The sequence below is a fragment of the Triticum aestivum genome, chromosome 6A (genome assembly GCF_018294505.1).
Source record: "Triticum aestivum cultivar Chinese Spring chromosome 6A, IWGSC CS RefSeq v2.1, whole genome shotgun sequence".
Taxonomy (NCBI): Eukaryota; Viridiplantae; Streptophyta; class Magnoliopsida; order Poales; family Poaceae; genus Triticum; species Triticum aestivum.
This window is the reverse complement of record NC_057809.1, coordinates 588,864,510-588,880,130: the sequence shown is the minus strand read 5'-3', so window position 1 is coordinate 588,880,130 and position 15,621 is coordinate 588,864,510. Positions and strand designations below refer to the sequence as shown.

The window sequence follows — 15,621 nt, the reverse complement described above, 5'->3', positions numbered from 1 at the left end:
AACATGACCTCCAGAATAGGATTGTCCTACCACTCTGGTGCGGATCTCACTCTGGTTTACCTATGAGGTTCGGTAGTAACTTGATCTGAAGTTACATGATCATCATCATTAGCTTCCTCACTAATTGGTGTAGTAGTCACAGGAACAGATTTCTGTGATGAACTACTTTCCAATAAGGGAGCAGGTACAGTTACCTCATCAAGTTCTACTTTCCTCCCACTCACTTCTTTCGAGAGAAACTCCTTCTCTAGAAAGGATCCATTCTCAGCAATGAATATCTTGCCTTCGGATCTGTGATAGAAGGTGTACCCAACATTTTCTTTTGGGTATCCTATGAAGACGCATTTCTCCGATTTCGGTTTGATCTTATCAGGTTGAAACTTTTTCACATAAGCATTGCAACCTCAAACTTTAAGAAACGACAGCTTAGGTTTCTTGCCAAACCATAGTTCATACGGTGTCGTCTCAACGGATTTAGATGGTGCCCTATTTAACGTGAATGTAGCTGTCTCTAATGCATAACCCCAAAACGATAGTGGTAAATCAGTAAGAGACATCATAGATCGCACCATATTTAATAAAGTACGGTTACGACGTTCGGACACACCATTACACTGTGGTGTTCCAGGTGGCGTGAGTAGTGAAACTATTTCACATTGTTTTAACTGAAGGCCAAACTCGTAACTCAAATATTTTACTTCTGCGATCATATCGTAGAAACTTTTATTTTTGTTATGATGATTCTCCACTTCACTCTGAAATTCTTTGAACTTTTCAAATGTTTCAGACTTGTGTTTCATCAAGTAGATATACTCATATCTGCTCAAATCATCCGTGAAGATCAGAAAATAATGATACCTGCCGCGAGCATCAGTATTCATCGGACCACATACATCGGTATGTATGATATCCAACAAATCTGTCGCTCGCTCCATTGTTCCGGAGAACGGAGTCTTAGTCATCTTGCCCATGAGGCATGGTTCGCAAGCATCAACTGATTTATAATCAAGTGATTCCAAAAGCCCATCAGCATGGATTTTCTTCATGCACTTTACACCAATATGACCTAAACGGCAGTGCCAAAAATAAGTTGCACTATCTTTATTAACTTTGCATCTTTTGGCTTCAATATTATGAAAATGTGTATCACCACGATCAATATCCAACAAACCATTTTCATTGGGTGTATGACCATAGAAGGTTTTATTCATGTAAACAGAACAACAATTATTCTCTAACTTACATGAATAACTGTATTGCAATAAACATGATCCAATCATATTTATGCTCAACGCAAACACTAAATAATATTTATTTTAGGTTTGACACTAATCCCGAAAGTATAGGGAGCGTGCGATGATGATCATATCAATCTTGGAACCATTTCCAATACACATCGTCACTTCACCCTTAACTAGTCTCTATTCATTCTGCAACTCCCGTTTCGAGTTACTATTCTTAGCAACTGAACTAGTATCAAATACTGAGGGGTTGCTATAAACATTAATAAAGTACACATCAATAACATGTATATCAAATAGACCTATGTTCACTTTGCCATCCTTCTTATCCGCCAATTACTTGGGGTAGTTCTGCTTCCAATGACCAGTCCCTTTGCAGTAGAAGCACTCGCTTTCAGGCTTAGGTCCAGACTTGGGCTTTTTCACTTGAGCAGCAACTTGTTTGTTGTTCTTCTTGAAGTTCCCCTTTCTTCCCTTTGTCCCTTTACTTGAAACTAGTGGTTTTGTTTACCATCAACACTTGATGCTTTTCTTGATTTCTACCTTCGTCGATTTCAGCATCACAAAGAGCTTGGGAATCGTTTCTGTTATCCCTTGCATATTATATTTCATCACGAAGTTCTACTAACTTGGTGATGGTGACTAGAGAATTCTGTCAATCACTATTTTATCTGGAAGATTAACTCCCACTTGATTCAAGCGATTGTAGTACCTAGACAATCTGAGCACATGCTCACTGCTTGAGCTATTCTCCTCCATCTTTTAGCTATAGAACTTGTTGGAGACTTCATATCTCTCAACTCGGGTATTTACTTGAAATATTAACTTCAACTCCTGGAACATCTCATATGGTCCATGATGTTCAAAACGTCTTTGAAGTCCCGATTCTAAGCCGTTTAAGCATGGTGCACTAAACTATCAAGTAGTCATCATATTGAGCTAGCCAAACGTTCATAACATCTGCATCTGCTCCTGCAATAGGTTTGTCACCTAGCGGTGCATCAAGGACATAATTCTTCTGTGCAGCAATGAGGATAAACCTCAGATCACGGATCCAATCCGCATCCTTGCTACTAACATCTTTCAACTTAGTTTTCTCTAGGAACATATCAAAAATAAAACAGGGGAGCTAAACGCGAGCTTTTGATCTACAACATAGATATGCTAATACTACGAGGACTAAGTTCATGATAAATTTAAGTTCAATTAATCATATTACTTAAGAACTCCCACTTAGATAGACATCCCTCTAATCCTCTAAGTGATCACGTGATTCATATCAACTAAACCATGTCCGATCATCACGTGAGATGGAGTAGTTTCAATGGTGAACATCACTATGTTGATCATATCTACTATATGATTCACGCTCGACCTTTCGGTCTCCGTGTTCTGAGGCCATATCTGTTATATGCTAGGCTCGTCAAGTTTAACCTGAGTATTCCGCGTGTGCAACTGTTTTGCACCTGTTGTATTTGAACGTAGAGCCTATCACACCTGATCATCATGTGGTGTCTCAGCACGAAGAACTTTCGCAATGGTGCATACTCAGGGAGAACACTTATACTTTGATAATTTAGTGAGGGATCATCTTATAATGCTACCGTCAATCAAAGCAAGATAAGATGCATAAAAGATAAACATCACATGCAATCAATATAAGTGATATGATATGGCCATCATCATCTTGTGCTTGTGATCTCCATCTCCGAAGCACCGTCATGATCATATCGTCACCGAGGCGACACCTTGATCTCCATCGTAGCATCATTGTCGTTTCACCAATCTTATGCTTCTACGACTATCGCTACCGCTTAGTGATAAAGTAAAGCATTACAGGGCGATTGCATTGCATACAATAAAGCGACAACCATATGGCTCCTGCCAGTTGCCGATAACTCGGTTACAAAACATGATTATCTCATACAATAAAATTTAGCATCATGTCTTGACCATATCACATCACAACATGCCCTGCAAAAACAAGTTAGACGTCATCTACTTTGTTGTTGCAAATTTTAAGTGGCTGCTACGGCCTTAGCAAGAACCGTTCTTACCTACGCATCAAAACCACAATGGTAGTTTGTCAAGTTGGTGTTGTTTTAACCTTCGCAAGGACCGGGCGTAGCCACACTCGGTTCAACTAAAGTTGGAGAAACCGACACCCGCTAGCCACCTGTGTGCAAAGCACGTCGGTAGAACTAGTCTTGCGTAAGTGTATGCGTAATGTCGGTCCAGGACGCTTCATCCAACAATACCACCGAACCAAAGTATGACATGCTGGTAAGAAGTATGACTTATATCGCCACAACTCACTTGTGTTCTACTCGTGCATATGACATCTACGCATAAAACCAGGCTCGGATGCCACTGTTGGGGAACGTAGTAATTTCAAAAAAATTCCTACGCACACGCAAGATCATGGTGATGCATAGCAACGAGAGGGGAGAGTGTTGGTCACGTACCCTCATAGAGCGAAAGCGGAAGCGTTAGCACAACACGGTTCATACAGTCGTACATCTTCACGATTCGACCGATCGAAGTACCGAACGCACGGCACCTCCGAGTTCAGCACACGTTAAGCTCGATGACGTCCCGCGAACTCCGATCCAGCAGAACTTCACGGGAGAGTTTCGTCAGCACGATGGCGTGATGACGGTGATGATGTTGCTACCGACCAAGGGCTTCGCCTAAGCACCGCTACGATATGGCCGAGGTGGAATATGATGGAGGGGGCACCGCACACGGCTGGGAGAGATCAACAGATCAACTTGTTGTCTTGGGGTGCCCCCTGCCCCCGTATATAAAGGAGCAAGGGAGGAGGAGGCCGGCCCTAGGAGGGGCGCGCCAAGGGAGTAGGATTCCTACTCCTAGTAGGAGTAGGTTTCCTCCTTTCCTAGTCCAACTAGGAGAAGGGGGGAAAGGAGGGGAGTGGAGAAGGAAGGGAGAGGGGGGCCGCGCCCCAAACCCCTTGTCCAATTCGGACAAGGCTTGGGAGGGGCGTGCGCCACCTTCTGGCTGCTGCCTCTCCTTCCCTCATTAAGGCCCAATACTACTTCCTCGTATTCCCGTAACTCCCTGGTACTCCGAAAAATACCCGAATCACTCGGAACCTTTCCGATGTCCGAATATAGTCGTCCAATATATCGATCTTTACATCTTGACCATTTAGAGACTCCTCGTCATGTCCCCGATCTCATCTGGGACTCCGAACTACCTTCGGTACATCAAATCACATAACTCATAATACAAATCGTCACCGAAACTTTAAGCGTGCGGACCCCTACGGGTTCGAGAACTATGTAGACATCACCGAGACATGTCTTCAGTCAATAACCAATAGCGGAACCTGGATGCTCATATTGATTCCTACATATTCTACGAAGATCTTTATCGGTCAAACCGCATAACAACATACGTTGTTCCCTTTGTAATCAATATGTTACTTGCCCGAGATTCGATCGTCGGTATCTCAATACCTAGTTCAATCTCGTTACTGGCAAGTCTCTTTATTCATTCCGAAACACATCATCCCGCAACTAACACATTAGTTACAATGCGTGCAAGGCTTAAGTGATGTGCATTACCAAGAGGGCCCAGAGATACCTCTCCGACAATCAGAGTGACAAATCCTAATCTCGAAATATGCCAACCCAACAAGTACCTTCGGAGACACCTGTAGAGCACCTTTATAATCACTCAGTTATGTTGTGACGTTTGGTAGCACACAAAGTGTTCCTCCGGTAAACGGGAGTTGCATAATCTCATAGTCATAGGAACATGTATAAGTCATGAAGAAAGCAATAGCAACAAACTAAACGATCAAGTGCTATGCTAACGGAATGCGTCAAGTCAATCACATCATTCTCTAATGATGTGACCCCATTAATAAAATGACAACTCATGTCTATGGCTAGGAAACTTAACCATCTTTGATTCAACGAGCTAGTCAAGTAGAGGCATACTAGTGACACTCTGTTTGTCTATGTATTCACACATGTATTATGTTTCCGGTTAATACAATTTAGCATAAATAATAAACATTTATCATGAATTAAGGAAATAATTAATAACTTTATTATTGCATCTAGGGCATATTTCCTTCAGGTATGTTTTCGGATTCGTTTCATTCATGTGATATGTGTAAATCTTGGAGCGTCTTTTGCATTTAGTTTTCATTTTTCTTTTATGCACCATGCTGGTATGAGATAGTCCTTGGTTGATTTATAGAATGCTCATTGCACTTCACTTATATCTTTTGAGTATGGCTTTATAGAATGCTTCATGTGCTTCACTTATATCATTTGAAGTTTGGATTGTCTGTTTCTCTTTACTTAGAAAACCGCCATCTGTAGAATACTCTTTTGCTTCACTTATATTTGTTAGAGCATGGGCTTATCTTTTGTAGAAAGAATTAAACTCTCTTGCTTCACTTATATCTATTTAGAGAGATGACAGGAACTGGTCATTCACATGGTTAGTCATAAAATCCTACATAAAACTTGTAGATCACTGAATATGATATGTTTGATTCCTTGCAATAGTTTTGTGATATAAAGATGGTGATATTAGAGTCATGCTAGTGGGTAGTTGTGGTTTAGTAGAAATATTTGTGTTGAGGTTTGTGATTCCCGTAGCATGCACGTATGGTGAACCGTTATGTAATGAAGTCGGAGCATGAGTTATTTATTGATTGTCTTCCTTATGAGTGGCGGTCGGGGACGAGCAATGGTCTTTTCCTACCAATCTATCCCCTAGGAGCATGCGCGTAGTACTTTGTTTCGATGACTAATAGATTTTTGCAATAAGTATGTGAGTTCTTTATGACTAATGTTGAGTCCATGGATTATACGCACTCTCACCCTTCCACCATTGCTAGCCTCTCTAGTACCGCGCAACTTTCGCCGGTACCATAAACCCACCATATACCTTTCTCAAAACAGTCACCATACCTACCTATCATGGCATTTCCATAGCCATTTCGAGATATATTGCCATGCACCTTCCATCATCATCATATACATGACTTGAGCATCATTGTCATATTGCTTTGCATGATTGTAAGATAGCTAGCATGATGTTTTCATGGCTTGTCCGTTTTTTGATGTCATTGATACGCTAGATCATTGCACATCCCGGTACACCGCCGGAGGCATTCATATAGAGTCATATCTTTGTTCTAGTATCGAGTTGTAATATCGAGTTGTAAGTAAATAAAAGTGTGATGATCATCATTATTAGAGCATTGCCCTAGTGAGGAAAGGATGATGGAGGCTATGATTCCCCCACAAGTCGGGATGAGACTCCGGACTTTAAAAATAAATAAAAGAGGCCAAAGAAGCCCAAATAAAAAAAGGCCAAAGAAGCCCACCAAAAAAGAAAACAAAAAAATAAAAAATGAGAGAAAAAGAGAGAAGGGCAATGTTACTATCCTTTTACCACACTTGTGCTTCAGAGTAGCACCATGTTCTTCATATAGAGAGACTCTTGAGTTATCACTTTCATATACTAGTGGGAATTTTCATTATAGAACTTGGCTTGTATATTTCGATGATGGGCTTCCTCAAACGCCCGAGGTCTTCATGAGCAAGCAAGTTGGATGCACACCCATTTAGTTTTTAGTCTGAGCTTTCATACACTTAGCTCTTAGTGCATCCGTTGCATGGCAATCCCTACTCACTCACATTGATATCTATTTATGGGCATCTCCATAGCCCGTTGATACGCCTAGTTGATGTGAGACTATCTTCTCCTTCTTGTCTTCTCCACAACCACCATTCTATTCCACCTATAGTGCTATGTCCATAGCTCACGCTCATGTATTGCGTGAAAGTTGAAAAGGTTTGAGAACATCAAAAGTATGAAACAATTGCTTGGCTTGTCATCGGGGTTGTGCATGATGTGAATATTTTGTGTGGTGAAGATGGAGCATAGCCAGACTATATGATTTTGTAGGGCTAACTTTCTTTGGCCATGTTATTTTGAAAAGACATGATTGCTTTATTAGTAGGCTTGAAGTATTAGTGTTTTTATGTCAAATAATAGACTATTGGTTTGAATCACTCGTGTATTAATATTCATGTCATGATTAGATATGTGATCAAGATTATGCTAGGTAGCATTCCACATCAAAAATTATCTTTTTTATCATTTACCTACTCGAGGACGAGCAGGAATTAAGCTTGGGATGCTGATATGTCTCTGTCGTATCTATAATCTTTGATTTTTCCATGCCAATATTCTACAACTTTCATATACTTTGGGCAATTTTTTATACTATTTTTGGGACTAACATATTGATCCAGTGCCCAGTGCCAGTTCCTGTTTGTTGCAAGTTTTTTGTTTCGCAGAATATCCATATCAAACGGAGTCCAAACAGGATATAAACCGATGGAGATTTTTTTGGAATACATATGATTTTTGGGAAGAAAAATCTAGGGGAGACGATGCCCGAGGGGGCCACGAGGCAGGGGGCGCACCCTAGGGGGGCAGGCGCGCCCCTGGACCTCGTGGCCACCCCGTAAGGTGGTTGATGCCCTTCTTTCGCCACAAGAAAGCTAATATCCGGATAGAGATCGTGTTAAAATTTCAGCCCAATCGGAGTTACGTATCTCCGGGAATATAAGAAATGGTGAAAGGGAAGAATCTGAGAACGTAGAAACAGAGAGAGACAGAGAGACAGATCCAATCTCGGAGGGGCTCTCGCCCCTCCCACGCCATGGAGGCCAAGGACCAGAGGGAAACCCCTTCTCCCATCTAGGGAGGAGATCAAGGGAGGAGGTCAAGGAAGGAGAAGACGAAGGGCCCCCCTCTCCCCTTCTCTTCCGATGGCGCCGGAACGCTGCCATGGCCATCATCATCACCGCAATCTTCACCAACAACTTCACCGCCATCATCACCAACTCTTTCCCCCTCTATGCAGCGGTGTAACCTCTCTCTTACCCGCTGTAATCTCTACTTAAACATGGTGCTCAACGCTATATATTATTTCCCAATGATGTATGGCTATCCTATGATGTTTGAGTAGATCAGTTTTGTCCTATGGGCTATTTGATGATCAAGATTGGTTTGAGTTGCATGTTTTATTATTAATGCTGTCCTATGGTGCTCTCCGTGTCGCGCAAGCGTGAGGGATCCCCGCTGTAGGGTGTTGCAATACGTTCATGATTCGCTTATAGTGAGTTGCGTGAGTGACTGAAACACAAAGCCGAGTAAGGGGGTTGTTGCGTATGGGATAAAGAGGACTTAATACTTTAATGATATGGTTGGATTTTACCTTAATGATCTTTAGTAGTTGCGGATGCTTGCTAGAGTTCCAATCATAAGTGCATATGATCCAAGTAGAGAGTATGTTAGCTTATGCCTCTCCCTCAAATAAAACTGGAATAATGATTACCGGTCTAGTTATCGATTGCCTAGGGACAAATAACTTTCTCATAACAAAACACTCTTTACTAAAACTAATTTAGTTGTGTCTTTATCTAAACAACCCCTAGCTTTTATTTAGACTCTCTTTATTACCTTGCAAACCTATCCAACAACACCTACAAAGTACTTCTAGTTTCATACTTGTTCTAGGTAAAGCGAACGTCAAGCGTGCATAGAGTTGTATCGGTGGTCGATAGAACTTGAGGGAATATTTATTCTGCCTTTAGCTCCTCGTTGGGTTCAACACTCTTACTTATCGAAAACTGTTGCGATCCCCTATACTTGTGGGTTATCAAGGGAGTATTAAGATCAAGTCGCGAGGCGTTCGATTTGATGTGATCGAGGGGCCAACATATCGTCGCGGGTCCTTTGCATCAAGAACAACATTGCGAGGCGCTTTGCAACATGGACAACGTTGCGAAAGGCCCTTTGCAACATGAACAATGTTGCGAAGCCTTTGCAACAAAGACATGTTGCATTAGCACCGATAGACACCACATCACACAACAAAGACATGTTGCATTAGCACCAACGTCCCCTACCTACTCTATTGTGGTGGCGGTGGCTGGCCCTGCCTGCAGCAGTCCATGGCTCGGTTCCCTAGCTTACTACACTCCACATTGTCGGGTGGTGGTTCTTCTTGCAACAGTAGGTGTTTGGCGTAGAGGCAAAGTGGGAAGAGCATGGTACCATGTGTGTGTGTGTGTGAGAGAGAGAGAGAGAGAGATGTGCTCGCTTCCTCCTTCTCAAGAGAAGTCTCCTCCTCCTCGTGATGATGCGTCTAGCATCGTCAGAGAACGTTTGGAGGTGTGTTGCCGGCCGATCCCGCTGGAGTCGGTCGCTGCTGGCCTTCGGTGGATCTATTTGGATCCAATTTTTGTTCCTTTTTTCATGTGGTTACAGGTTTGATCTTCTCGATCTACGGCTCTCTTCATCAGCGATGATTGCTACTCTGGTGCGCTGGTCCTTTGGGGCCTTAGCACGATAACTTTCTGGTTGTCTACCACAACAAGGTTTACCCGGCTACGGTGATGGAGGGGCGATGACAGCAATGCGCCTTCAGCTCGCTCCAATGTTTGTCGTCGTCACTAGGTGGTCCATAGACCTGATTATAATTTTTGTTACCTTAGTCTTCTGGATTACCTCTCGCCATTCTTATATTTTGTTACCTCTAGTCTTCTTTGTACTAGGTGGTCCAACACCATTGCACCTCCCCGCCGCCCAGATCTGTCGCTCCCAAGCCAAATCGAATGTGCGTCCACCGCCATCGACATCTTCCTCTACCGCCGCACCACCTCCTCTGCCCGCACCTCGTCGACGTGACGCATCCTTTCCTACGCCCTCGACACTGCCGACCCGAGAGCAGCCGCCATGCCACCGAATTTATTAAATGGGGTGTGGCCGCGAGCGACCTCAAGTGGTCGCCGGTTCGGCGTCGAGTTCCAGCACACCGGACGGTGGTATCGAGCATGAGGGTTCCGGCAAAGACTGAGTCGAAGTAGTTTAGTTGTAGTAGTAGTTGAATGTTTGTAGTAGTTTAGTTTGAATGTTCCTATGTTTAAACTTTGTCATATTTGGATGTTCATAAGTTTGAACGTTTGAATGTTCCTATGTTTAAACTTTGCCATGTTTGGATGTTCGTAAGTGCCATATTTTAAGGCAGTTGTCAGAGACTTTAGTTTTTCATGCTTAAAAAATACATCTTTTTGTACCTTCAAATTTGCTCGGGCCACTTTTTACCTTAATTTATCTTTGATTGATTGTCTAGGTGGATGGGTTGGGGCCCCCATTGCTCATGCGCTGAGTTTTGCCTTGCTGACGAGCAAGTGCACGATTGGGGTGACGTTGCCTTGCTGACGAGTAACTGCCACGCAGCACGTGGCGTGGGCGACTCCTGCCGGCTCTTTTGCAGGAACGTATCTTTTGCCTTGCTGACGAGTAACTGCCACGCAGCACGTGGCGTGGGCGACTCCTGCCGGCTCTTTTGCAGGAACGTATCTTTTGCCTTGCTGACGAGTAACTGCCACGCAGCACGTGGCGTGGGCGACTCCTGCCGGCTCTTTTGCAGGAACGTATCTTTTGCCTTGCTGACGAGTAACTGCCACGCAGCACGTGGCGTGGGCGACTCCTGCCGGCTCTTTTGCAGGAACGTATCTTTTGCCTTGCTGACGAGTAACTGCCACGCAGCACGTGGCGTGGGCGACTCCTGCCGGCTCTTTTGCAGGAACGTATCTTCCCCCCCTCTCGCAGCAGCTTCCATCCTTGACTCTTCTCTGCCATCGGTCATTTTTTTTTCTTTGTCTTGTGCTTTTGAGAATAATAACCACGTTGCAAAAGGTTAACAAATGCAATGCAAACTTCAAAATTGACATCCAAGCCACGTCGTAACATAAATCCGCAGTCCAGGGTTCAACACGGCGACGGCGACGGCGACGGCGACACACAATAAAAAATCCGACACAGATAAGTTTCTGATCAGCAAACCAACGGAATGCAAACTTCACATTGCCGCCGTTTGCACTTTGCAAGCCGACCTGATCATCGTCGACATCCATCGTCAGGAACCGCTCCCTCCCGACCCCAAGTACCTGACCACCCTGAGCTCCTTGGCCCTGGTGACCACGGCGTCGAACGACAGCAGCACGTGCAGCGTGACGAACACGACCACGCCGGCCACCACCGCGATCACGTACGCGGACGTCTCCAGGTTCCTGCAGCTGCCGGCGGCGTACGCGCCCAGCAGCCCCAGCAGGTCCAGCACCACGGCGGCCTGCATCGCCCACAGCGGCGCGCCGCGCCGCTTCACCGTGCGCTGGAGCAGCAGCATGGTCACCACGACGGACGCCATGAACGACGTCGCGTTGCAGTAGAAGAAGGCCTGGTACCGCGCCCCGTGGGTGTCGAGCAGCACCGGGTTGCCCGTCGCCGTCCGTGTCGGCGCCGGCGCGTCGTCGCCCCACGTGCCGCCCGGAGGCGCGAGACCCGCCTGGTACGTCACGCTCGCGGCCAGGATGCCGAGCAGCATCAGGTACTTGCGTTTCATGTAGTCCTCGCTGCTTTTTTGGTGTTGCTTGCTCTTGTTATTCTCGCCGTCGCTGCCTGCCGGCGACGAAGACAGCGGCTCAAATAGCCTTCGGAGCCACGTCGGAAGACATTGCAGCTCTGACCAATGGAAGCGGTCTGCTGACACGAAAAGCAGGATCTGCAGGATGAGGAAGGCGACCACCAGGGCCACGAGCGCGAAGACGTAGATGGACGTGCGTAGTTTCCGGCAGCTGCCGGCGGCGTAGGCACCAATGAGGCCCAGCAGCCCCACCACGATGCAGACGTGGAGCGCGTTGCTCCGAATGACCTGCTTGTACAGCGTCTGGTTCACCAGCAGGAGGATGACGGCCACCGACGCCATGAACCCCGTCGCGTTGCAGTAGAAGAAAACCTGGTACCTGCTCCAGTAGTAGTCGAGCAGGATCGGGTCCCCGGCGATGAGCTTCCTCTCCTCCTTGCTCTCCGGCCAGAACCCGCCCGGCGGGTTCAGCCCGGTTTGGTACGTGACGGTGGCGGCGAGGATGGCGAGCTGCAGCAAGAACTTACGCTTCTTCTCGAGGTCCAGTTTGGGCTGGTTGTCGCCCGAGAGCTGGAGCCACCCTGCAAGCGTGTCGGACATGTCGTGCACCCGGTCCATCAGCCAGCTGCTACGCCCAGTAAGCGTGTACGCCACGACCTTGGCGATGGAGTAGACGAAGACGGCGACGGCCAGGGCAGAGACGTAGATGGTGGTGGAGGCGTCCCGGCAGCTCCCGGCGGCGTACGCGCCCATGAGGCCGAACAGGTTCAGTATCATGGCCGTCTTGAGCGCGGTGCCCTTGAGGGCGGCGCCCGAGCTCAGCTCCTTGCTCTGCACGATGACGATGACGACCAGCGATGCCGCCAACGCCGCCGTGTTACAGTGGTAGAACGCCTTGTACCTCATGGGACTTATGTCGAGGAGAATCGGGTCCCCCGGTGTGCGATGCGGTTGGCCTTCCTGCCAGACGCCGCCCGGCGGGCTCAGCCCTGCCTGGTAGGTCACCGTCGCGGCGAGCGTGGCCAGCAGCAGGAGTAGCGACCGCGACTCCTCCCTTTCCTCCTCCTCCTCCGACTTCTCCTCCTCTGCTGCGAGAGCGCCGTTCTTGCTCTCTACACCTTGCGGGGGTGTGGCCGGGACCGTCGCCGTGGCATTAGTAGCAGCACTACCCGGCATCCTTTTCCTTTTCCTATCCAAGCAGCTGGCGCAGGTTAGTACATCGCAGATGACTTTGCGCCACCGTTGGAAGTGGAACGTGTCCATGGCGAGCAGCGCGACGGCGGCCTGCAGCAGGATGTTGAGGAGCACAGCGCCGGCGAGGGAGACGATGTAGACGGTGGTGTCGACCCTCCTGCAGCTCCCGGCGGCGTAGGCGGCCATGAGGCCGAGCAACTCCACCAGGACGCACACCGGCAGCGCGTACGACCGGGCGAGGAGGTGGCTCAGCGTCCTGCTCATCAGCAGCATGATGATGGCGAGGGACGCCACGAAGGACGTGGCGTTGGCGTAGAAGAAGGCGTGGTACCGGATCTTGTACCGGCCGTCGTGCAGCAGCGGGGCGCCGGCGATGTGCCCGTCCACGCTCTTGCTCCAGAAGCCCCCCGGCGGCGCCAGGCCCGCGCCGTACGTCAGCGGCGTCGCGAATGTGGCGAGCAGCAGGAGGAACTTGCGCCGCTCCTTGAGCTTGAGCCTCTCCTCCTCCGAGCCCGGCGAAACTACGCCGGAGTCCGCCAGCTTCTGGAGCAGCACCCCTCTCGGACTAGAGGAGGAAACGGAGCTCGGCGAGACGCCGGAGTCCGCCAGCTTCCGGAGCAGCAACCGCCTCGGACTTGATGAGGAAACGCAGACGTGGATGGCGACGTAGGCGAAGACGAGCGCGAAGAGCGCGGAGACGTACACGGAGGCGACCACGTCGCGGCAGCTCCCCGCGGCGAAGGAGGCCATGAGGGCGAGCAGGTCGAGCAGCATGGCGGAGCGGAGCACGGTGAGGCCGACGCGGCTGCCGCTGATGCGCCGGTCCAGCAGGAACATGATGACCACCAGGGACGCGACGAAGGCGGCGGCGTTGCAGTAGAAGAAGGCGGAGTACCTGGCCGAGTAGGTGGCCGCGAGCACCGGGTCGCCGACGCGGTGCGGGTAGACCACCGGCGCCGGCGCCGGTGGGTCAGGGTCGGCCTCCTCCGACCTCACGCCGCCCGGCGGGTTGAGCCCCGCCACGTAGGTGACACCGGCGACCAGCGTGGCGAGCAGCAGCAGGTACTTGCGCCACTTCCACAGGAACTTGATGTCTTCTTCCGCCTCCGTCGCCATGGCTCACGGCGGACCAGAGCGCTCCGGTCCAGCAGCTAAGATAATATCTCCATTGCTGATTGGTGAGTGTTCTGCTGTCCGGATGCTTCGCACCTCCAGTACGCCACGAAGGAATGTGATGCTGAGCTGAGAGCTGTCTAGTGCAAAGCAAACTAGTTAAAAGATCACCAGTCAATTTCTTCCATAGCCATTGGGTCAAGATCCAAATATCCCGAACTGTTATGGTCCATTCCAGCATCGTAATCTGTAGTTCTGTACAAACACTGTATTAGGGATCTAGTGAGTACTACTACATATATAAAATAAGCTAACGCCCGCTCTAATCATAGTGAGTAGTAAATGACCTTTGTCAGCCAAAGATGTCAAGCAGCTGGAAAATGTTTTTTTTGATGGCATATAGTCTGCTCGAAATTTAAGAACGCCGGACCAAGTAATGTCCACCGCGGTAGATTTTGGGAAGACAGATGGGTCAATAATAGAGCTTTGAAAGATGATTTTTCCTGGACTATATAGTCTATGTTTTGATAAACAAGAATGCTATTTTCCTGCCGATTGGCAGTTAGCGACAGGCACGTACGACTCACGAGCCGCTGGATCCACTTCTCACACTCGATAAACCGCTTGTTCAGTTCTAGCGTGTGAAAAAAGCTACCGAAAAATAAAATGAAGCGCCAATAGGAGTCGAACCCACGACCGATTGGGTGAAGCCCACTGCGCGCAACCAACTGGTACATATATCTGTTCTACTCCCTCTGTTCCGAATTACTTGTCTTGGATTTGTCTAGATACGGATGTATCTAGACTCATTTTAGTGCTAGATACCTCCGTATCTAAAAAAATCTAAGACAAGTAATTCGGAACGGAGGGAGTATTTTCCTACCAGTTTAACAGGATTTTATACCTTATTTAATGAGAATGGGAAAGAAAAACAACATTGCCTTTGACCTAGAGACAAAACCATCTAGTCCAGGTTTTGTAAGGAATGATGCATCATGTTGTACTTATCTCTCTTTTTGTAGTGATGAACATTTTTCTAGTGAAATAAACATTCCGCTCACATAGAATGAAGTTTTTTTCTCATGTGTCGTCAAGAAAAAAAAGTTTGTTTTGAAATATCCCCTAATAAATTCTTTGTAATGAGTTTGATAATTTATGAACCACAAATCTGATAGCTTACATACAAACATCGTTAACTTTTTGACCTAGAAAAAACCATTGAAAACATATTTCTCGATAACTTCTGTGTAAATAGCATGGTAATACACGTGTCGCATACCCGATAACTTACATCTAAAATTTTGTGTAAGTAGCGTGGTAACTTGGTAACTTACGTACTACATACCTGCTAAATTAGGTACAAACACCATGGTATTTTTGCACCATGAGGGGGGGGGGGGGGGGGGGGCTAACATCTATGTAAAAATAGCATGGTAAAATACGCAGCGTAGAGTTGATAACTAATGTATGGACACCGTGATAACTTTTTGACTGAGGAAAATTGTTCAAAACATAACCCCACTAAGTTATGTGTAAATAGCATTGCAATACGCACCACATACCCGATAAGTTATGGACAAA

The 15,621-nt window shown here is 47.1% G+C and overlaps 1 protein-coding gene across 1 annotated transcript; it reads right to left on the bottom strand.

The window, feature by feature from the left end:
• Positions 1-11,054: 11,054 nt before the first annotated feature.
• LOC123128743 (uncharacterized) lies at positions 11,055-14,208 on the bottom strand. The gene has a single exon (XM_044548833.1). It carries the CDS (start codon positions 14,041-14,043, stop codon positions 11,227-11,229), a length of 2,817 nt encoding a protein of 938 aa, XP_044404768.1. The 5' UTR covers positions 14,044-14,208; the 3' UTR covers positions 11,055-11,226.
• Positions 14,209-15,621: the final 1,413 nt, after the last annotated feature.

Bases quoted from the DNA above. Each gene is read 5' to 3' on its own strand.
- LOC123128743 (XM_044548833.1), bottom strand. From the start codon at position 14,043: ATGGCGACGGAGGCGGAAGAAGACATCAAGTTCCTGTGGAAGTGGCGC.